This window comes from Haliaeetus leucocephalus, unplaced genomic scaffold (assembly GCF_000737465.1).
Source record: "Haliaeetus leucocephalus isolate CR32 unplaced genomic scaffold, Haliaeetus_leucocephalus-4.0 Scaffold439, whole genome shotgun sequence".
NCBI classification, from domain to species: domain Eukaryota; kingdom Metazoa; phylum Chordata; class Aves; order Accipitriformes; family Accipitridae; genus Haliaeetus; species Haliaeetus leucocephalus.
In genome coordinates, this window is record NW_010972875.1 from 3,071,818 (window position 1) to 3,096,702 (window position 24,885).

The 24,885-nt window shown below is 35.3% G+C and overlaps 1 protein-coding gene across 1 annotated transcript in view; it reads right to left on the bottom strand.

The window, feature by feature from the left end:
- Window positions 1-24,885, bottom strand: part of RFC1 (replication factor C (activator 1) 1, 145kDa) — a 36,736-nt gene that overhangs the window by 10,378 nt on the left and 1,473 nt on the right. Inside the window, exons 3-13 of the mRNA XM_010574541.1 lie at window positions 23,605-23,680; window positions 21,443-21,562; window positions 8,142-8,371; window positions 7,337-7,411; window positions 5,372-5,449; window positions 4,424-4,511; window positions 4,027-4,328; window positions 2,809-2,916; window positions 2,098-2,277; window positions 1,680-1,784; window positions 199-595 (exon numbers count right to left, since the gene is read on the bottom strand). Coding sequence (XP_010572843.1) covers window positions 199-595; window positions 1,680-1,784; window positions 2,098-2,277; window positions 2,809-2,916; window positions 4,027-4,328; window positions 4,424-4,511; window positions 5,372-5,449; window positions 7,337-7,411; window positions 8,142-8,371; window positions 21,443-21,562; window positions 23,605-23,680 — 1,759 coding nt within the window. The remainder of the gene's footprint in view (window positions 1-198; window positions 596-1,679; window positions 1,785-2,097; window positions 2,278-2,808; window positions 2,917-4,026; window positions 4,329-4,423; window positions 4,512-5,371; window positions 5,450-7,336; window positions 7,412-8,141; window positions 8,372-21,442; window positions 21,563-23,604; window positions 23,681-24,885) is intronic.

Genomic DNA, 24,885 nt, shown 5'->3' on the forward strand with positions numbered 1-24,885 from the left:
AGACAGGTTAGCACTGGCCAATATTTCTCTTGGTGAGAAGGAATTCAGTAGGCTGAATGCAAGGCCATTTCTGTATACATTACTGCTAGGTTATTTTTGTTTCTTTTGGAAAACATTCACATTTAAGAGATTAGCACAAGTCACAAGCAGTGTGACTGGCATGGAAGAACACAGAGAAAAGTTAACTGTGCTGGTCACCTTGTCCATCTTCTGAGGTACTCTTGTGCCAGTTTCTGAGCCATCGGAGCAGTTTATTGGCACAGCTTTGCTCACCCTGCTGTCCAATTATTGCCTTAAGAGATACAGGCTTGTATTTATCTACCCATAGCAATCTCTCTGTTCCATCTTCATTAGTCTCAGAAACCAAGTTCCCCTCAGGTTTGGGGGCTTCTTTCTTCTCTACAGTCTGCCATTTAAAGTCCATAAGCTTTCGAACAGCAGTGGTTTCCTTCTTAACAGATTTGACAGTATCTCCTTTTTCAGGAGTAGACTTGTATCTTTTATTATCGGCTTCCCTTTTGAAGGGACTAAAATTCCTTTTTCCAGCTTCAGCTTTCTGTGGTGTCTTTTTAGGTCTTGACTCTGCTTTCTTTGCCTTAGGAAAATAAAGGTAAGAAAATCAAAGGGAAATTTCAAAAAACCCATACAGTAAATAAACAAGCTGTCTTTGAACACACGTACAGAAGTGCTTAAGAAAGTAACAAAGCTTATGTATTGATAAAAAAACTTCAAGAGAAGATTCCTCTCTGAAAAATAAAGCACTGTTAAACACAATTCCACCTGGTTCTATAGCACGACCCACAAAAAAAAGGCAGGAAATGTTCCGGTCATTCAGAGCAGTCTTCTTACTCACGAAGCCTGATGCGCCATTAGAAAAAATAATGCAAAAAACTGATGACTGTCAGGTTGGAACAAGTGGGCCAGACAGCCATGAAGCTCTTGCAAAACAACACTTCCAGAAAGTCTTCAACCCAAAACAATTCAAAGGGAGTGAATGTAATTAGCTAGTACTCAGAGTTGCTTTTCCTTAAGACAACAATAGTATCTTTACATGCAACAATTCATGTCTAGCCACATCAGAAGTACCAAAGCAACAGCTGTACTGAATGCACAACATACTAGAACTAACAGAGATTTTAAAAAACATTTTATCAGCCACTACAGACTAAATATAAATGTGCATAAAAAACTTGCTACCATTTTTACAGTATTCCCTGTTACCTTTAATATTATTTGTTCAAGTACCACATAAAGACAAAATCTGATCTGCACATACATGGTTTACATATAGTTGTCCCATGTTTACAGTACAATTTTATATTGGGCCCGTCTGGGTTCCACACAGTATCAGTCACAATTACTTATTTCAAAGAATAAACAAGTCCTCAAAAGTTTAAAACTGAAACCATCTAAGTAGATACAATTACCCCCTCAGTCAGATACCTAAAATACAGAATAATGTCAGAGTACAAAAATGAAAGGGGAGGGGGGGAAGGAGGCTATAGCTCCCAAGTAGAAGTGTTAAATAAAATTTTCACTTTCAATACTTTTAACCTAGAAGGTCAAACTGGCAGTTGTAGGGTTACTGTTACTGGAACAGAAGACCAAAACCCCTTTCAATTAAAAAAAAAAAACCAAAGCAAAAGACAAACCAACCCCTAAGTTTATAATAAACAAACCTCTGTTTCAGCCGCCAGCTCATATTTGGACTTTTTGCCTGGCATAGTTCGAATAAGATCAAACAGGCCATCCTCATCAATAACTTTTGTCCCTAAAGTTGATGCCTGGAGCAAAAGTAAGAATTAAAGTCAAGTGAAGTTAGGATTTACATAATTCACTTCATAGTGCTTTCCACTAAAGACTATGTTTAGGAACACAACAACCCCAAAAGGGGGGGGGGGGTGAGGGTGGAGGGGGGGGTGTGTACATACATAAAAAATATGGAACAAAGCCCTAAAACATTAGGCAACGTTTGCTTTTTAACCTGCACTTTATTGGTACTACTGCCTCCTTTTGGCAGAGATACTGAACATCAACAGTTAGGCATGAAAAATTCACAGTTTCGCTTCTACTTCACTCAGGCACAGGAACACTCACCTTTTCACATTTAGATTGGCCACAGTCTCGCCCCATGACCAGATAGTTTGTCTTCTTGCTGACATTGCCAGTCACTTTTCCTCCATAACGTTCAATCAGAGACTTGGCCTCATCTCTTTCAATACACTCCAGTACGCCTGTAATTACAAATGTCAGGCCTTCCAAGCAGTTTTCAGCTCCCTGAGAACCAGAGCATTGCAGAAAACGCTGTTACCTGATGCAATTCTACCAAATACCTCTTCACCATAAGCTTTTTTAACCTCCTACCATGTCAAATACCCTATGAAACTTTAAAAATAAACCTATCATATCTAGCAAGGTAATAGTTCTAAAAGTTCAAAAACCATGGAAAGGAATAGCTACCAACAAAACTTCACACATCGTTTACCTGATCAATCATCTCATAACACTCCGTGCTTCAAGCAATGCACGTCAGTCAAATGAGTGACAGCAATCTTCAATTTTAAGACCAGTAACTATTTTTCATCATCCTGACTTCATAACCCAAGTAATGAATTTAATTTCTTAGTACATTTCCTGACATTTATTCACTGCTTTCCATTACAATTTAGCTTTTTCCAATACATACTTCCTATTTGAAAAAAAATACCAGTTTTTAAACAGTTTAGTTGATACTTGTTAGGTCATTTATAACAGTAAGTTTGATACACTCCACTTCTACATATAGAATTCTGCTGTAGCCAAACTTACCCGAGGTATCTCTTTGGAACCCAGTGCTTTTGGACCCTCACGATTAAGGAAGCTTCGGTAGGCTTGATAATTGTTTCGCTTCTTTTCAGAGTCCTCAGGACTTACAGACTTGGGGACGAGGGAAAAAAATTAATACACAAATTACATATATAAAAACAACAAAAACTCAAGCATCACAGTTTAAGACATTTTTATGCACCAAAGGAAAAGCAAGTGCTAACACTTGTTTTTAATCTATTAACATACAATACCAAAGCTTGCTCTGGTTTTGGTGCTTGCGTTGAAGTATTTTTTGTTATTCTTTTTAGAAAGATTTCAAAAACTCACCCGAGTTTAAAAAAATATGTACCCATTTTTTATTGTCAAGTTTCTGTAGATTCATGTGTATTCCACATATGCATGCTCACTTAATTCATAACTTGTTGCTATAAATTCACATACTATTTTATTTCAGAATGATGATCAGGTATAGACAAGATCTACTCTTACATAAAGTCCACTTCACAGTATTTCTACTTTTAAGAGACATTTAAGCTCTTTCATCAGTAAAAAATTATTTAAAACTGACCTCCAAAAAGGTTGCAGGCTCTCCCTCCCAATTACAACTGTTAAGTGTCAAAATTAGGTATTTTGTACTTTATGATGGAAAAATATGTTTCAAGGTTGCCAATAACTGCCAGCGTGTTCAATAATTAGTTACTGAATCAGACAGTTAAAAGAAAACTAAGTTATATTCCTACATACTTTATCAATTGTAAGAAATACACTTCAGAAATAGGAGACTAGGGAGGGAGGGGGAAAAAAAACAAACTGCCATTTGTCATTCTAACAGCAGTATAGATCCACAAGGTCACCATGCTAACATAAAGCGTAAGCTTTCACTCACTAGGTAAGTGTCAGAATTCCTGCATTATGCATTTTTTCAGAAAAGTTAAACATGAAGAAGTACTGAACTGATTTTGCAGTGTACATGCATACCTTAATGAGCATTAAAGAACTCTCAGTTCCTTCATGAATTTACACTTTTCCAGCTAATTTTTTTTCCTATATTTTTACAATTGCTAGGAACTTAAAGACTTACCAGAATTCAAATTCTTTAAAATTGCCCAGAAGATTCAAAGTACCAAGTTACAACAGTGACACATAAAAAATAATAAATGAAAACTATTTTCCTGCAAACTCCACCGAGACAACTAAATTTATTTTGATAGCTCCTACCTCAGTCTTCTTGGGAGAAATTTTCTCCTTCTTTGGTGTTGTCTTCTCTTCTTTCCCTGAAGAAGTTTTTTCTTTTGATACTAAACTTTGAGCACCTCTTTCCTTTTCAGCAATCTCTTCTTTTTGTTTCAGAGACAGAAGCTTAGAGCTAGGTTTCAAAGGCAAGGTCTTATCCATCAACTCTCTTGGTATTTTACCATCAGATGATTGTGGGGATAAACGAGAGCCTTTTGAATGTTCAGATTTAGTTTGCTGCTTCACAGCATAATTCTTTGCTTCACCTGTCGAGTTTGTTGCTTTCACTTGAAAGGAGGCAGAGGGAGGAGAGCACTTATGTAAGAATGTGTCTCATTAATATTATACATTGGTGAAATGTTTTCTGTGTTCTGTGTCCTACCTCTTTGTGACTGCTTATCTCTTTCTGTCACGTTAGGACTGCTCTTGATGCTCAATACTGTTTGCTCTCCTCCTGAATCTTTCCGAGCCTAAACACACAATGCCAAAGTCAGAGATGCATGCCCCAAGCTACCATTAAGTCCAGATACCCGAGTTTCCCTACTGCTAAGTACAACAGACTGAATGACATCTAACAAAGCTGATCCCTACCACAAGTCAGAATAAAAACTCTATCAAAAGGCAGGCAAATGAGCAAAATCTGCACTCAGCCATGCAGATAAATTCCTTAAGTCAAAGGCCAGACAAATTTCCAGTTTACAGTAAATTTCAACCCTAACTGGTTTACTGATTAGTCTAGAAGTATTAATATTTGCTATATTCAAATTACTAATCCTAAATTCTAAGAGCCTTGATGTACAATCCAGCAGATATTTTACTGTGCCTTACACCACAAGCTATGAGAACTGGGAAGATTCCCACCACTGGTATCAGTCTCAAAACTCATGATCCCTGCCGTCCTCTTCTCTCAAAGCAAGGAGAGTATTATCCTCCTTCCGTTTTCTCCCACTGTTTTTCACCAACTTGTGCCATTGACTCATTTTATTTGATCTGGTCCTCCTGAACCAATGGAGCTATAGCTGATCTAAAGCACAAGTCTTCAGCAACACACTTCACTTGATTAGAACTAGAACTTAAAATCCTGTTTCAAAACAAGCAGATAGCACAAAGATACAATGATACCTGCTGTCCGATTAGGAAGGACAATATTTTCTGAGTGAGGAAAATCCAGGAAGAAAGTATGAAAAGTGAGTATGCTATTTTCATGCAAATACTTTCTTGCTGTTTTTAATGCATTTGTATGGAAGACTGAAAACAAAGGTTAGGTGTCTAAATAAGAACACTCCCAGCAACGCAATTTCTAAAAACTAAAGTTTAAAAATAATTCAACCTTTTTCTTCTGTGGTGTTTCATCCAACATGGCCAAAGTTTTAGCAAATTCTTCATCTTCATGCAGCTGTCTCTCCAGCTGAAGAAAAAAAAAAGCAAGAAAGGTATTTTTAGGCTCATGTCTGACAAGTTTTAATTCTACTACAATTTTTTTAAACTCTATCTGCTGCTCAAAAGAAAAAGTTTATCTAAAATAAGACAGCACATAGGTGGAAAAAGTGCATCCTACCAGGGGCAAATAAATTTCTGAAGTGGCACTGAAGAATTAATTGTTTCCCCCAAAAAGAGAGACTGAAGTCTAGTGAGAAAAGTAGAGTTTGGATTTTTGCAGTAGAAACATTAATAAGCCTGTATAATCTGTTTTCAAAGAGGTTTTCTGTTCCTTCGTATTTTTTATGGTTGTGTATCCTTTTCATTTAATAAATAATCAAAACCTGGAGGCAGGGTCTCACAACAACCTGCTTGCACCAAGATGCAATCTGTTGGCTTTAGAAAACTTCCAGAAGCAGTCCCAAAAGACAAGTAGGAACAATGCCTATTATGTATTACAATGTCTCAGTAATTAATGTTTCATTCTCATTTACTGCTAGCAATGTATCATATGAAAAAAATTCTGGCAGTTTTGGAGAATTTAGCTACTGCCCTTAGCCCAGTTGTTGCCAGTTGTCTACTTTATGGAAATAAATATACTTTAATGTTTTGATATTTCTACTTACAAAAAACTTATTTTCTTTGACAGAAGAACCAGTAAGGACAAATACTGCACATGGAAACTGAGAAAGTTATTTATTAATTGTAAAAAACAAAACCAGGTTGGTTTCATTTCTATTTCGCCTAACAAAATAAGTGATAATTGATCATCAAGTTACTTTTCCTATCCAATATGGCCCCTTAGGGAAAAAACTTTTTCTATTCCTGAATAGCATATACTGTTACCAATAAATATTGACAATTGTTTTAACAAGACAACAACAGAAATCCTTTCACAATTGTCTTGAAGTCCAATATGCCATGCTACAAGATTCAAACAGATGACTTTATAAAACCAATATGCCACAGGCAACATTTTTATGTGCCCATAACAATGAAATGCATCTATCTTCCCTGTGTACAGTGAGAAAGGGGAAGGGCAGCGACTACCAAATGCAAACCAGACTGAGGCAGATACACCTGAAATAAAGACCATTCCTTTGATGATACATATAGACAACGAGAGTGTTATAGATAAGATCAGTTCAAATGAAAGACAACACCTTGTTTTTCCTGACAGGTTGTTTAACTTCCTAATAGATTAAAGCTAGATTCATCGCACCTCTGGGGATATCAAGGATGAGACTGAGTTTTGCATGTACGATATATTTGTTTCAAATTATACTCAATATTACCAATTTATGGGAAATGAACTGATTTTCCCAAAAGCAAGTAAATATGTATGACAAGTGTAACTTTCCCTCATATTATCACTGATTCAAATAGGAAAATTTAAGACATACACATAAGGTTCATTCACATTTTTCTCAACTATAAGAAAACTCAGATAAGTGAAACAAATCATGGATGGCAACGGCTTTTAATTTTTCACTCCAGGGAAGGGAAAAAAAACCCAAACAAAAACCACCAAACCACACAGACAAAACCACACTACAACAGCAAAAAAATGAGGAAGCAGAAAGTGAGTTCTGTGTGAAAAGCAATATTATTATAGACACATCAACTGCACAGGTAGAGAAAGTCTGAATAGACAGAAAATAGATTGAGATGTTCTATTTACGTAACTGAAATAATGCCCGTAAAAATAACTGTGTGACTATGGTTGCACGTATGTGCAAGAGTTAAGTATACAGATAAATTTTATTACACTTATTTATAGCATACATGGAAAGTCCATCCTAATTTCTTAAGGGAAAACAATTTAAGTTAAACAAACTGCTCTTGACATAGAGCAGCAAATTTATAGAGCTTTTACCTCTGAATCTTCTTCAACCTGCAGTTGCCTAGCAATGGCCTCATCATCTAGTGTGCTGTCTCTGCTTTGTGAAGGCTATAGTTAAGAAAAAAAGACCAACAGTTCAGTTTCCCCACTATTGTGTAAATTATAGTAATTTAATCTGTACAGATTCATTTTGTACACTTCTAGAAAAGGACTGGGAATAAGACACACAGCATTTTATTCCTAGCTCTCTAACCTCAACACTATTAAACAAGGCTGTTTTCAAGAGTTTTTACTATTCAGAACAAAACCATGCTATAATATAAATATCTCATTTCTTCCAACAATGCTGAACATCTCTGAAGCTATCACAGTTGGCCACTTGAAAGAGAAATCAATAACTACATTGTGAATTTTTAATTTCTTCCACACTTTATTTAGTGCTTTGTTATGCCATGAATATATGTGCCATAAAGCTTGGGAACACAATCTTCTTCCTCTCCCTCCTCCCTTCTGCCCCCAACTATAAGCTATCCCATCCACTAACTAATCTCAGAAGACTACTTATTTTTAAGAAAAGTCACTTGAGAAGAAGCAATAGAGAAAATACTACTTTCAACTTTGTGCTACCTTCTCAAACATGGAAATGCTACTCTAAACTTGCATTTGAGGACTTGATATGCCTGCACATATCATCAGAATGAACTTATACTTGAGTGGTCATTAAAAAGTAACATTAAGTAGGACAAGCAGTTAAGTACCTCCTTGCAGTCATTAAACCGACCATTTTGATCTGCTATCAGACACATAAGCAGCCTGAAGGAACATCATCAGTACTCACTTCTTTCCTTTTACTTGCTACCAGTTTCTTTTCTGATCGTTGGACGCTACTTGTCCCAAAGTAATCAAGTGCCGAGGTGGGAGTCTGTTTCACTGGAGATAATGGTTTGCTTTTAGCTCGTGGTTTTACATCTTCCTTTTTCACTGTAGTTCCGGGACAACCAATTGCTGATGTCCCATTCTCCTTTGGTTTCAGGGAAATTCTTTTATTGACAAAGTCATCTTCTTCATCTAAACATGAAGAGTATTCTATTACTTGTGGAACATGGAACTCAAGTTCTATAATGGAACTGTCAAGAGAACTATTTTGGCAGATGACATCAACTCAGATCCTAAGAAAATATTACAGGTGTTTAGAATTTATTTGGAAAAAAGGCTGAGTTGCATAACACATAGTATTCAGCATCTTTAATGGCATAGCTCAAGTCTGAATAGAGTACTGAAATAAAGACACATAATATTTGTTCATATGTTCATACATTACCTCTCATTTAGAGAGGTTTGCAAAGAATGCCTTCCCTTCTTACATAGGGAAGACAATAAACAGAAAATCTAGGTCACTGAGATTTGAACCCTTTCCTTAATTAATGCAACATCAAATTGAACAGCACAACTCTTCCTTCACATAAAATGTGAAGTACAAAGCCACATTTATTTTAGTACTTTATAGGATTAATTAACAGAGCAGCTAACATAGGCTTTGTAGACTTGTATATTCTTAAGAATCTTTCAATATTACACTATAAACCAGGGGAAAAATATTAGAACATCTTATTTACAAAAAGCTTCTTGAATAAGCTTACTCGTTATTTTTAAAGTGCTGCTCATAGCTTATGAATGTTTTAGCAGAAACACTTTAACACCATTTTTTACTTTTTCCCTTTTAGTCAGAGATGCTATGAGCTATTCTACATCCTCTACATTTCTCCACTTAAACACACTCTCCTTCCAGTGCAGTCAAAACCATCTCAAAGAAATGCAGCCATTTCACAGAACACAGAAATCAGACAAGAGGTCAGCATACAAAACAGATTTCTCAAATTGAAAGGAGGAAAAGTGGCATACAGTCTCATGAAGAATTAGCCCACAGACCACTAACCAGATACTCAATCTTTCCTTTTAGGACTCCTCTATAATAGCCAGGATGTGGTCTTCCCAGCAATAAAAAAAAAGAGGAAGAGGGTTTGATATCCATGTATTCATTCTGGACCCAAACTCTTCATCTACTCAATCAATAGACAAAAAAGATTACCAAGGACTTCAAAGAGTTTTGTGTCATGTCATGAAGTCTTACTGACACTTAGACAAATGAAACCCTATCACTGAAGCATACAAAAACTTACAGGTATCATTCCCAAATGATTAGACTAATATGACAGCACAGAAGACAAACATCACTGGACAAACTTCTTGATTAGTGATAAAAGCATTTTCCTTGTGAACTCATCAAAAAACTCAAAGTGTGCAAGGGCTAAGAAACAAAATGCAAGAAAATCCCCAAAATGAACATTAGACACAAAGAATAAAGTTCAAAGGCTTGAGAGGAACAGAAACAGAGGCCATCTCATTTGCATGCCTCTAACTGAAGTCTGGTTTTACTTTTCTCAAAATAGAGATGTTTCAGACACTCCCCTCAACATATTATAAACACAGAATGTTCTAAACATCTGTTTTATAATTGAACTTAAGTTGACAGTATTATCACAAAAATATGTTTATTTTTCAGTCATCTCTAATTTAAGCCCCCATATTTCTTTTCATACAAAAGTTTTTCTTAATCACTTCCCTAAGTTTAGATGAGGTCATGTCTGTCATCTATTATTTTTGTTATATACTAGACAAAGGTGGAGGGAAACAATTATTTTCTGATTAACATTTTCTTAATAGATGGTAGTAACAAGAGTGTTTTAGGCATCAGCTGGAACTTTCTGCTACTGAACACTTACCAAGCAGAATATAACAAGTACAAAGGGGGATCCTGACTATTCCTAGGAGACAAAGTTCAGAGAGAAAGAAAAATAAAACAAAGATATGTCTGTAAGGGAGGAAATTGGTTCAGCAGTTAAATCAAGAATGCCTAAAGATAAAAATTTATCTATGAGAAAGTGGCATTTTAGCCAATTCAATTCACAAAGCAATATATGGAAGAGAAAATTCAAGTCCAGGCCCTCAGCTGACACTAGTGAGTTTTACCACAAAGCTAAAACTAAAAGCCTTGCTATTCTCAACACGATTTACTTTCCCTAGGCAGCAGTAAATCTCTTGCTGCCATTTAGTTCAATCTAACAAACCATTACATATCTGGGAGATTTGGGCACTGGATGCTTTAGGCTCCTAATTTACAATAGTCTGAATAGGAGACTGCTTATCTCAAACTTAATTTCAGAAATATTTTTGCTTCTTTTGAATTTTTCAGTGAACAAGAAAATACATTTTCAGGAGTAAAATGTACCTATTACTAGCAATCAACAGTTAATGTAGATGTAATTGCATTTATTTGTCTTGGAAATAAGATACAAATGCTATTCTGCCCCCCCACTCCCAGCTTTTCTTAAGTTAAAGACTGCTCCATGCTAGAAAAGAATCTTTACTCATCACTATCATTATCAGATCTGCACGAAATATTGATTTTTTTTTTTCATTATTCACTCACAACCATTTAAACAACAAACAACAACAGGATATTGCGTTCTCTCAAGCAGAAAGAAGCAAAGTAAATCTAATTAGGTTTTAATTAAAAAGGATGTGGATTTGAGTCATTTATGATGCCAGTACTAAGTATTACCAACAATTAGAGCTCTGCTTTAATTATGTCCTTCCTAGAAACAACAGGACTAGAAGCATTTATTGACTGTAAGCAGTGGCTGAAAAAGGACAGAGACTCACAGCACTTATGAACAGTTTTCTATAAATGTAAATAAAGAAAAGGCAGAATGAGAACACGAAAGGAGTCATTAGGAAACAAAACCACCCCGATTCTATTAAGTGTGTTTCAAAGGATCCTTTAGGGGACAGATACTCAGGCTACAGTTTCATCCCAGGTTCAGAAAATAATAAGCACATCACAAATTTGCTTGATCTCCAGGCACTCCCCTTATTCCAAGTACTTAAGAACATCAACTTTTTCAGTAAAACCTTAACGCTTCTTCCTTGAAAGCTTGTGCATGCCTACTGCCACAGAAGTGAACAAAGTTAATCAGTTGCACACTTCCAGTTTCCTTACAAGCATGAAGGTGACTTCATTTACAATTTTGAAAATATCAAGAGTCCCAGACCTCTTGGACCTAGACCTGGACTATTCAGGTCAATGTTTCTCAACGCATGACCTGTAAAAGGACAGAGGCATTCTCATTCATACAAGCAAGCCAGTAATCTGCAGGAAAATTAAAGTGAAAATTTGGATTTTAGCTTATAAAAATTGTAGATTAATTGCATTCTTACAGCAATTACTAGGTGAACAGTTGAGATAGTCTTACATGGGGGTATGGACTTTACAAAGAAACAGGAATCAATTTTATCATCAACTGGATTACTTTTATTTTGCAAAATCTTTGTATAGCAGAACAAGACTATTCCAAGAACAGTATTTCCTGTTTACACAGACACATTTTTTTTGTGTGCTACACCATGAAAAAATACCCTGGGCATTTGGGTTTTTTCCAGAATTAGCTCCAAATTAAAAATGCAAGTCAAGACCATGTATGTTGAGTTTTCTGGAAATTACATAGATGCGACGAAGAGAAAGCTAATCATGTGATTAATGGAACAGACAGGCATGGCAACCTGGAGATTGCTTTTAAATATTTTGGATGCAAACACTATACATGAAGCAGGGACCTATTATGCCAGGCAATGTACAAGGCCCAACTTCCCTGGCAATGAGTAACAATTGTTAAATCCTGTGGGTTTTAAGAACTATTCCATTACATTAAAGCACATCTGGCTTTCATTCTACATACTGTTCTTGCAGTGGCACGATTAGGTTAATAAACTAATGCCTGCAACCCACCTGTAACTGTTTGTTACTCCTCTTCCTCTTTCCTGTCCTCACCTCTTCTTGATAAGCTTTCAACTGCTGATTACAGAGCAACACGTGCAGTTGTTCCCTAACTGACTTCTATAAAAATTGTCTAGGCTGTTTTAAACATTTGTTTAAATTCAAATCATTTTAAAAAGCTCAGGTTCAGGGATGACCTCAGCCAATCTAAAAAGGGAGCAATCTATTGCAGGAAGGGACAATGGCAACAAGCAGCACAGGACAGATCCTCAGATGGCCTTCAGAACAGCATATTTTATTTGCCTTCATTTATTATTTCTATGCTGTTGAGCTCCTCATGAGTATAGAATATAATTCCCTGGTTTCTATTCTGTTTAGAGTGCAAAATATTTAAGGTAGAGACAACCTCTTACTATGATGTTATAAAACCAACTCCAAATATAGGTAGGGCATCTACAAGTTATGAACAACTCACACTTACGATAAACATGTTAAATTTGTGTTTGTAGACCACTACATAAGGATTTCTATATGGAGCTAAAGGACTACATCCTATCCAAAAGTCATTAAATGTACATTACTTGTATAAAATGACAATATTCTGGACATTCTTCAGTTTCAATGGCACCACATCTGCACAAGTACTTAAAACAGTTCCTATCCTAAAGAACTTGCAGTCTAGAGCAGGAAGTATTGCTGTCCAAGCTAAAGTTAAGAGTGGAGAAAATAGTGTATGTATAAAAATAAGTCATTGTATCGGGCTTTGATTATTTTAAATATGCATTGGTCAGTATTCAACAGTCTCAACACTTAGTAGGATTGAGTTTTGTATTCACCTTTTGCTTAAAGTAAATCTTTAAGCATGACTAGCAAAGTGCATTTCCCCCCCCATCTTCCTCCTCATTTAAAAACACAGTAGTTGCAACCTACATTTCAAAAACTGGTCTGTACAGTCTTTTAGATTTTTTTTTGTCATTTCTCAACAAGCTAATTGATTTTAGATGTACTACAAACATGCACTTTAAACCACAATTGTTAGCACTCTGCCTATATTGACATGTCAAGGTTCCATGCTGTTATAAAAATATTAAGCTTACAGAACTCTTCCAGCTTTACTCCCCTGAAATCAAATTTACATTTGGATTTTCCAGTTATCAAAGATAATTTCAAGAAGTTGCCTCTGTCATATTTTTCACTTTACGAGAAAAATGTTCTGGGATCCAAGACCGCAATGCAATAACTGCCACGTCTAATTGTAATTAATACACTTCAGTGCCAAACTACATAGCCTTTGATACCCTTTTGTCCAGTACATACCGAATAACATTCTTAGTCAAATATGTATACTTATCTTTTAAAAATATCTTTAGAAAGAAGTTTGGGGAACATTAAAATATATGAGAAGGCTGAATATATTTAAACTGAAGTAAATGATCTTCATCTGCAGAATCATCAATTATAGCAACTCCTTCCAAATGAAATACACTTGCCGTAGAAACCTCTGTGTGTATTACTTTGGCATGCAATTAGAAGTTATCAGTCCATTAACTATGTGCAGTTTACTCTAGAGAATTTTATGCACTTGAACTGGTTACTTTTACCATAATAGCAGTTTTATCATTTCACAAAAGCAGATCTAAATCTTCACCATGCAATGAAACTTCATGTTCTGGTTTAGTTGCCTAAAGTTTACTGCATGATAGGAATATTCAGTAATGCCAACTGAATAATTATGAAACAGGAAAAAAGTAACTTGAAAATAATCCAGGCAAGTATAAATGTGTTCATTTTTTCCAGCTGCAGCTCAGGCAGCTCAACTTACTGAGCCACTCAGGACACAGTGTTCTGTTTCAGACAAAATTAACTAGTCTCACAAAAAAAACCCAAAACAAAACAAGTCCTCTTTTACATTTTAAAACTAATCCAGCAGATTAACCGAGTCATTTATTTATAAATAAATTAAAATTAAGTGTTACAGTCACAGAAAGTTCATACAGGAAAGTGGGAACTAGGCAACTTCATCTGCCCAATTTGATCATTCGATGCAATATATTGAATTGTTAAAATAAGTTTACGGTATTTCTAAGCAAAGGTCATTTTTGCAAGTATTGAAGAAAATTTAATTAAGAAGCTCTACAGCTAACAGTCTGAACTGCAAGAACTTTTGAAATTCTACCTTTTGTCTTCTGAAAACACTGTATACACTTAAGCGGAAAAATCTGTCATCCATTTTCACACACTTCATGCAAATAATTAAAAACCTGCAAGAAACCTGTAAAAAACCTCTTACAACTTAAAAATTTAGCTATTGAAAAATTACAAAGCAAGTTACAACATTATAGGTGTACCACATAATACCTATACCATTAAAAATCTCCAATAAATTAATGTGAACTCTGAACCATAACTGGCATAAAGAAAAAAAAAAACCACCAAAACACAAAGCTACCTGCAAATAAGTTACTTGTATCCATACCACTTAAACGCCTACAATAACAGTATATGAATTACTGATGATACTGATGAAGTAAAGAACAATGCGTTGCTTTTTTATCAATGGCATAGTGACTTCGTAAATAGAAATAACCTGCACGAGTCAGTATTTTTATAAATTTTTACTCTAAACATTACTAAGTATGACCTCTGTGTTATGATCTTAGGTCCTACCTTAAAAATGTGCTGTCTTATGTAGGGCACACAGCACAGAAGTAGTAAGATTTGTTTGCACTTACAGGACTAAAAACATTAAAATCTGGTTAAGTATTAAAAAATTAATCTACCTCATCTTCAACTGGGTTCACAAGTCATGCTGGAGATGGAAAAGAAAACAGACATGAATTGATTGAAAAGAGAAAGGCTGTTCCCTACACTATGATTTCCACGGTACTATTCTAAATGCTCTCCTTTTGAGATCTCAGTTTCTACTTCCCTGTACTACCTACAGTGTCATGACCATTTATGTCACCTTGCTCTGATGTGCACACAAATAGCCAGCAAAACACCTCTTGCACTTCACCACACTGATTGCATAAGGAGCCAAACAATGTATCAGTGTGGGAAAAGTAAGTCAGGGCTCAGTTGGAAAATAATGTAGATGCACATTAAAGATGAGGCACACAACATTGAAGACATACAATTAAGTGCCAAGAAATGCAAGATGTAAACACTCAAGGTACTTAATAGATTTACAATGTGTGCATATTTCTCTGTATTTCTGTAATAAAAGAAAAAAACAGCCTGCACACATGCAATTCACTGCTTGTTCACAGCAATAAGGACATTCAATTTTTTCATTGTACTGTTAGAAGTGTGCGAAAATTCAACTGAAACACTAATGGGAAAGAAAACCCAATAAAAGTGCTTGTTGTAGTCATGGAGGAACATAATGCTTACAAGAATAGGTATCTTCGCAGAACTATCTGGCAATCAGATTAACACCGATATGAAGGCTACCATCTCAGTTCCTTAAAATAGATTTACTACACTTATCCAAGGTGACTTCTGCATTCAGCTACCAGAAAAAGGAGAATTCACTTCATACTGCTTTCCAGGCAAAGAAAGGGATTAAAAAGCATTAACTCTGTCATCCAAATTAAATGGCAAAATTATTCATTTCATCTTAAATTGTAACGTAGGGTAACAGCACATGGAGCTGCCAATGCCTCTGAGAGGCTCCTGCATCCAGTCTGCTACATGTCTACAGTCTTTTTATAAAAAGCGGTATTTTATGCCATTATATTTCCCATTAAAATCAATACACATTAACCACCCAAACACTAACAGTTCTATTAAAACATGCAACGCAAACACTAACAGTTCTATTAAAACATACAACGCAAACACTAACAGTTCTATTAAAACAAACAAAAAAACAAGTCACAAAAAAATTTTCTATTGGAAAAGAAACCCATTTCCTTTTCTAAACAGCTAAAAAAAAATAGTTTGGGCTTCAAAATATTGAAAGCAGCCTACAGAATCAATAACTTTTACACAAAAGCCATTTTTTAAAGAAGGAACAAGCATGAAGTACATTATGAAAATTATTTTTCCAGAAAGTTTCCTCAAAATAAGTCGACAATTAAAACAATCATTTTGCAATCCAAACATACCAAGTGAACAGCACAGTACTACAGTTAGCCAGCTGCTTGACCAGAACACCTTCTAATACACTTCCAAAAAATAGTAAAAGATGGCTACATACTTGTAAAAGTAAGTGCAACAACACGCCCATTATTAAAAACTTAAAATCTAACAGCAATTGTTAGAGAGATTAAACTGTAATTAATTTCATGTCCTGCCGTGTTTTGAAGTATAGGCTGACAAAGTAATCCTGAAGTAATAACTCTGTCTTCTGATAAGTGAACCCTATTCATTTTTTATTCAAAGTTACCACATTTATTTCTCAATACTGCTGTTATCCTAGATTCTGCAGAGAAAAGAAAAAAGATCACCTCTAAGAATAAGATTAAATTTTACTTCATCCACACCTCTGGTTTCCACTTACTCCCCCTATTCAGGGTGGCAGCTCCAGATCAAAGAAACCAGATACTATCATACATTTACTATGTTTATACAACACTTCTCACCACTTAAGAGTTTTGAGTACAACAGCACATTTACCATTACAGGACCCTTATGTTGTACTGTTGGTATTCCCAAACTTAACCAAATTAATTTTAGTGAGTCTCACTCATAAACACATTTTACTCTACAACACTAGTCCCTGCTTCTTCATAGGATTTCTGCCAGAACCTATACTCTCATTCTTGAAGTGCATTTCAAGTCAAACTCCGTTAAGGTTCAACTACGTATTCTCAACTGACCTTTCATAAAACACTTCAGAGGGAAGCTGGTACATAGAGCTCTATTTATCACCTTCACCCATTTTTTGTGTAAGTATAGCAATTTCCATAAGTATATAATATGCCAGTATTGCCTAGGAAGTAACAGTGACACTTTTTTATTCCCCTGTAAAAAGTTTCATTACAAGACATGCTTATTCACTGACAATCTGCTGCTCATTTGAACCAGTGTTTGGATGTGGGGACTTTTTTTTGGGCACCAGTACTAGCACTTCACTGATTCTTTTTCCTGTGGGTTTTTTGCTCGTTTACCCATGCCCCAATATTCTCTATATTAAGAGTCTATATTTAGCAAGCACATTCACAAGCTATTCTCTTCTTGTCCCATCTTCTAAGCTCTCAAGGAACAGTTTTCCAGTAACCTGCAGTCCTACTCAGTTTCTACCACTTTGGTTTTTCTAGCTTTATAAATAATTCAGCCTACCACCAGAACAAGCTTTTTTTAAAAAAAAAGTTATTATTTTGCAATATTCAAGTGATCAAGGTGACTGCTACATATGCATGATTACCTCTACATGATGTATATGAAAGTTTAAATATTCACTAGAAGTGAAGTCACAATTCCTGCCAAATAACCACCTGTGATGAAACCAGATGAGGTTCCACACATCATAATAACATGTCATCTTCTACAAACAAAGCTCAAGGTTCCATACTTCATTAAACAGTCAAACAAAGTGTTATTTTAACAAGTACAACAAACATTTGGATTTTTTCCCAACCCACTAAGACTGTTCTATCAACAAAAAAAGGCTCTTTTTTCCCCCCCGTTACCTGCTAGAATAACCTCACTTTATCTTTGGCCATCAGTAAAGTAAATATTTATTTAAATTAAATCTGTTTCAATAACAAAGTATTTCTTGTAAAATTACAAGGAGCAAATATTCTTGCTTTATTTTTTTGCCTTTAAAAAAAAAGGCAACTTCACAAGCTAATAAGAAACAAAGCAATGCTATAATCTCATCAATCCATGCTTATACAAAGCAAAGTTCTCCCAACAGTTTTCAAGAAAGCTGTATCCCACATAGTTATATAAAAGAGCTGGAAAGAAATTCGAGAAACAACAGGAAGAAAAGTTGAAATGAAACTGAAAAATAGGTTAAGGCAATTAACTACCAAGCTTCTACTGACTACTCGATGCCAAAACACTCTTTCAAACACATTGCCACAGGCAGAGCCCATAAGAGTGGGCTTGACTTTTGAGCAAGTCCAACAAGCATATTCTTGATTTAAGTTTTCAGCTGCGTAACACTAAAAACAAGAAAAGGACAAATGCCTATAAGTTTCATTAGGATCTTTTCTATCTACTATTCCTATATTCCTGTTCTTGTAAAACGTGTTTATCTCAAGCCAATAATTGTATTGATACCATTAAGACACACTCAGCTTGACAGCCCCATTAAGCTGAAGAAACAATTTGTACAGATTAAATAGAAACAAAATTCAAGCATTAAGTCTCAAGGTTATAAAAGCATTGTTTTAGTCATAGACTATTAAGTCAGCCTTGTGTGTACTTAAGACTCTATAGATAAGAGTAACCTTAAGCTGTGGTTTTCAGGGTTTTCACTAATAACCTTGACCTGTGTACCCATGGTATCCCTATGCAGAAAAACCTGATCACACCACCTTGAATTGCATAATAAACCTAAATATGTCCCCAGGAATCTGAACATTTATCTACACTGGGATCAATGCCATTAAAGATCCTTTTTAATTTGGAAAAAATTGTTGGCAAAACTGTCAAAGGAAACAAAGTTGTGAGTAAAAGGACAAACAAGACAGATGAAGCGTTCAGGATACTTTGGAAAATTGAGCTTATCTGAATACATGACATACAGCTAAATGCCAGGTCAAATATCTGGGACAAGTAAAATAAGTACAGTCCATCTTAGAAACAGCAATTCTGAAAAGAGCCTGAGGAGGAAGAAGGTATAGAAAAAAAGTCAGCTGAGCCACACTTCTAATGTGATACTGCAGCAAATAATCCTTTGTTTTAAAAATACATGGTATGATTATAGGGAGGCAATGTTTATGTTCAGCAACGATCTTACAAAAAAAAAAATACTATACCCAGGGACTGTGTCCACTTTTCCAAATATGTATCCTAAAACTCTAAGAGGGATCACAGAAGAAATCCTGAAATTCTAACACTTAAAAAAACATGTTTTATCAAAACAGATTTGAATTCAAGTCTACTAATTTTATCACAGTTTCTAAGAATCCATACAGGGGAAGTCCTGTGGCTAGTAAAGAACTCTACTCTAGGAGACAAATACAGAAGACCTGGTATTTACAGCCTCAGCTGAACTCAGACTGGATGTAGTAAGCACATCTAACCACAGCAGCAAGTGACAAAAAGCATTAGTCTTTTTCTCTTCAAGCCTTAGTAAGCAGAGAGAGATGCATCACAAACTAGAAGAAATACCTTTGTGACCAAAATCTGTGTGTTGCACAGGTGATCAGAGTATGGTAACCGGTATCCAATATCAGAATACCTACGTTTATCTGCACTGTAACAAATCAACATGAAGTTACAACAGATCCAGTGCAGAAAGAGACCTTTATGTGTTAAGAGCAAATCAGAAAAGAATGAACCTAACATGACAAGAGATTTAAGCTGGGAAGCTGTCAGCTCCTAGCAGTACACCATTCAAAAAGCTTGTAATTTATCAAATTAACCGAGTTAAATTTAAGATACTTCCAATCTATGCCATTCAGTAAGACAGGAATCAAATTCATCCTATCCTCAGAATCTTAATAAGTGTATTTTTTTCAGCTCACATATAGTCTTAATCTTTGCTCAAGTGCCACTAACAGATCTCTTAATTAAGATGGAATAAGAGAACCAGCAGCAAAAGCAACCCTGAAGTTGTAAGCACTCACATGTATTTCAAATATATTTAAAAAAAAAAAAACCTACACAGCTCTACATAACAAAAAATGCACATGCACACACATTCAGCCAACCGTTCTCAGGTGCCAAAAAAGAAGTGTCAAAGTCCATCTTCAAGAGGTACTGAAATATTAAGCTAAATACTAGAAGCTCTGTTAATTTTCTTCCACAGATGCATTTTTACAGAATTCACAAAACCTGATTATTTTCCCCTATGCTGGTGGCATACCTTTAAAGATGCCTGATTCATAAATAAGACTGAGTCTACATAAACTGATGCTCGCCTATCATACAACAGTAGCTAATCCCACTGAAACTTTTCCGTAACATCTCAAATTTAGTAGAGGAAAATGCACAATATGAAGTAATTGGAAACTACACTGCTTCATGATAGAATTAAGAACACAGGGAGGCAGCAGAAAATCACTATCAGGTTTTTTGTTTTGGAGCTGTGAAGGAAACATGTTTAATGAGCATTCTGCAGGATGAAACTTCGAGAACAGCAGATGAACGTATCCCCTGTAAATTTACAGTCAAACTCCTCTTGGGAGCACCAAGGTCAAGAATCACACAAAAAGCAACACTGAAAGCAGTACTAAGGAACAACAACCACACAAACAAACAATTAAAACAAATGAACACATAAGACTCTTCAATCAAACTGATAGAATTTGCCCTTATCTGTTCAGCTGAATGATACTTATGGTTTGAGTTAAGATCGTGTTTCTAATTTAACTACACAGCTTCTAAAGAAGAGACTAAATCTAAACATAACTGCTAAGCTCTCAGCAGAATTTATCACTGTCACAATTTTTTCTGAAGGCTACAGGAGACCTGAAAACAATGAACAATAGTTAATTCCACTCACTCCTTCCCCCAAGAGCAAAAATAGCTCCAGAATTGAGTAAGCTGAAATCCAAGACTGACAAGTATGGTGTATATACAAGGTATAATGCAAGTTTTTATTACCATTGGTTTCTTCCAACTCCAGTTCTTCCTAAAAGTCTAATAGACAAATAATGTTTTTAAAAAAAAATGTGTTGATAAGGAAGTAAAACACAAAACTTGAGAACTTTTGCAGTCACCAACATATTAGGCAGAGATTAAAGGCATGGAAAGTCACATAGGAAGTAAAATAAAAATCCAGATTTTTCAAACCTATTTATGGTAACCAACAGTCACTTCAATGTGTGCTAGTGTGCAGTTTAACTATATTAAAAATAGTTCCTCTACTTAACTCTTTCCCCTAAATCTATGGAATACTCTTAAGCTGGGAAGCGTTAGCTCATGAAATTATACGCCTATTTAAATCAACCTAAGCCACTACCCAACATCACCTCAGTTTTACCCTTCTCCTGACTTTACAATACTTGAGGCTAAACTTCTGAAGTGCTTTTGGTTAGCTTGTTTAAGGAGAACATAATTTGTCTTCCTCAATATTAGGTTTTATGGTCATATTTAAGAATGTATCAGTCAAACAGTCCATCCCATTTGTAACATAATCCACCCCACTATAGCTGAGAACATATAATTATGTATTCTTCCATTACCTGTCTCTGAAATATAAACAACAGGATGCTGCTTTAGAACTTTACCAAGTTTTGAAGTAGCTGCTTTTTTCTCAGATGGCTTCTTGGATTTTTTCACTGACTGCACCTCCTCTTCTGAATCTGTATTTTGACCACAACATAAATATATATTTCCTCCACATACATACAGGCTTTAAGTAATAGATGACATAACATCAGTTAACATGTGTTCACATATATTCAACTGAGTGAGAAAAAGATATCACATGGAAGGTCAGAGCACGGCTTCATTTTTCTCCATCAGCTAACAGCCTAGCCATCATTTATTCCAGCATATAAATGACTAAATGAAAATTTAGTCAGAACTCAGTCTAGACAGTGGTTTTTGTTTACATAACAAGAAATATTTTGTTACTTATTCCAAGAACTGCTATGCCTGTATAAAAACCTTTCCAAAAAGGAATGCAACTGTCAGGAGTACCACAGCAGATTACTTAAAAACAAACAAACAAAAAACCCCAAAACACCACAACAAATTTTTAACATAAATTCATTAGCTTGATTAAATTTATATGGTATTATACTATGCTGGTATATTCCACAATACCTACTCCAAAAGCTAACAACAGGTTAAAATAGAATACTGAGGTTGTACTCTGATTTTTTCAGAACACTGGTAGACTGCCGGTCACCTCATCAAACATTCTCCATATCCCAAAAGTTGTCAAGATGACAAGCTTACACCACTGTGGATTACGTATCCCAGCATCCAAATGAGTAAGTGGGACAAACTGAAGAAGCCAAGACAACTAACAAGTATGAGAGAGGACTACCCTTCAGAGCCTACTTTTTTCCATGATAAACACCAATATACATTGTAATTATATATTAAAAGAAAAAAGAACAGCTATGGTCAATTGACTTGAGTCCTGACCTTCCCCACCCGCCCAATAAAAAAAAAAAAAAAAAAAAAGAAAAAAGAAAAAACACACACACTTTTCCATCTTCAGGAACTTAGATCACTACTGCTCCTTTCCTCTCCTACCACTAATGGGCTAGAATTTGCAAAATCTTCAGATGGTATCAGCACTTTAAAGGTAGCAGTTGAGTTATATATCACTTTTGTACTCCAACTTTTAATGAAGAAATATTTCTACTGCTATTCCTCACTGCTAAACAGGAACTATTTATACAACAGCTTATCAGAAGACTTTCTATATACAATAGCTTTATTCTGACAGACGTTTGTGTGATCATTTTTCTTCTACAAGAGAAGCAATCTTCTACTGTTAAGGAGACTGCTTCTAAAAATTCAAGCTGAAGTCTTCAGTAGGAGTCAAAAATCGTAGAAACTCCTGCAATCTTTTCTACAGTTTCACAACTATTCAAGATTCAGAATCCAATCAAAGACGGTTTAAATGACATAACAGCTCAGAAAATTAAACTAACTTGACAGGCAAGGGTTTGGGGGTATTTTTGTTTGGGAGTAGAGGGGTACTTTTTGTTGTTTGGGGTGTACTGGTTTTTTTTAAGATATAACTGCTATAAAAGGCATTTCCCTTATTATGATATCCCAAGAATATTTTTAGAATGTGATAGCAGTGCTTTGAATTATATTCTGTGTTCCATACTGTAAATTTAAAACTATAGGATGAACATTTACTAGACTTTTTAATAGAGAAAGACACATACGGAAACACAAGTTTGCCTTTTAAAACAATCTCCTATAACATGCTCACACAATGCACAGAAGTGTGAAATTATAGTATATGATCAGCTTCCTGTACCCAGCATAGGATGTTATTTATCCCTAGCAGAACAGGAAACATAAAACGTACATAAATTGTGGGGAGTTTCCATCACAAAAAAAAAAAAAAAAAGTTCTGTAGTTTTGATAGAATGTACTATCTGAACTTTTTTCGGGGGGGGGGGGGGGGGGGACAGATGTTTTGTTAAAAGTTACTTTGCACTGTACATTACATGCGTGGTACATACTGCACTCTTATTATTATCAAATATATTTAGCTATCCAGCAATAGTTACTGTAAAAAATGTTTTTAATTGCATTTACTAAAAATACAGACCAACCACAGCTTTATTACAGATATACCATTTACATAATTGACCTTGAATGCTGATGCAAAAGATACAAAGGAGCATTCCGAAACAACTGTGAACACTACCTGAATCGTAGATTATTCTTTTTTTCTTGTTTGTTCGCTTTTGTTTGGAATCATCTTCACTGGGTGAATTATTCACCTACAAGTAACAGCCCATGAGTTCAACCAGTAAACAGATCCTTCCAGCTTTTACTCAGTTACACATTCAAATTTGTAAGTTTCAAACAAATTCTAATAGAAATTATTTATTTCCCAACATTGCATTTACCAACAGTCTTGTGCTAACTCGTGGGAGGGGGAAAGGTGCAGGGTAGGGGAAATAAGGAAGAAACTGCAGCAGTAAAGCTGAACATGCTCCAAGCAAACCACAGATGACTATGTTGAGAATAAATATTCAAGTTTAATGTCAATTAAACTAAATCAAACAGATTTTCAAGCCCTTCCAAGTTTTAATCCAAAAAAGAAATTGCATGGTCCCACCAGAAATAGGGGTCATACAGGCCAATAAGTTACTTGCATGAAATTCAGCTTTCACTTTTGGTTCCATTCTGAATATGACTTTGCTGTAACCACCAGAATTTGACACAACTTCAGAGTATAATATAGCCAATTGAAAAAGGAAAAAAAGCATACACAACAGTTGAAGCTAGACCGATTTCCTATTCAGCATCCTGGTTGGTTGCAGCTTCTCTCCTCACCTGCTAAGCAGCGCAACTACCATAAGAGGTTGCACCACTGGTCACAGTTGACAAATGTGTTTTATCTAGCAGCAGCTAGTACTGAACTGTCTCAAGGAATTTTTTTTTTTTTTTTTTTTAAACATTGACAAGTTTTAGATATTTAGAAAAATCACAAGCTGCACAGGTAGAAAGTTTCCTGGGCCTACCAAACTACCAACTATGCATGTTTTGTAGTCATGCACAGCTGTAAATGCTGCTAAAAACATAGTTCTAGATAAACATAACTACGTTTTATAACCTACATTCAATTCTAATCTGAAACCCATCAAATCCTTGATATAATTGGAGAATTGCAAAGTAGAAATAACAGATCACAGAAGATAATTGCCATGTCTTTCAGTTCCACCAAATTGTCCTTTATTTTCACATTGAAACAATGAAATTATACAGCCAAAATATTTTTTTAAGTAACATCTTACTTCTTGATTGTGATGCTTCACATTAAACATTCCATCCTATTAGAAATCCTTCCATTCTCCAAGTGATTTTAAAGCCCTCTTCAGCCACTCCTCTTTTTTATACAGTTCAGATGATTAATATGTAAAGTACTCTGAGACTAGAACCCAATCTAATTTTAACCTGTCATTTTAAAGAATTTGGTCTT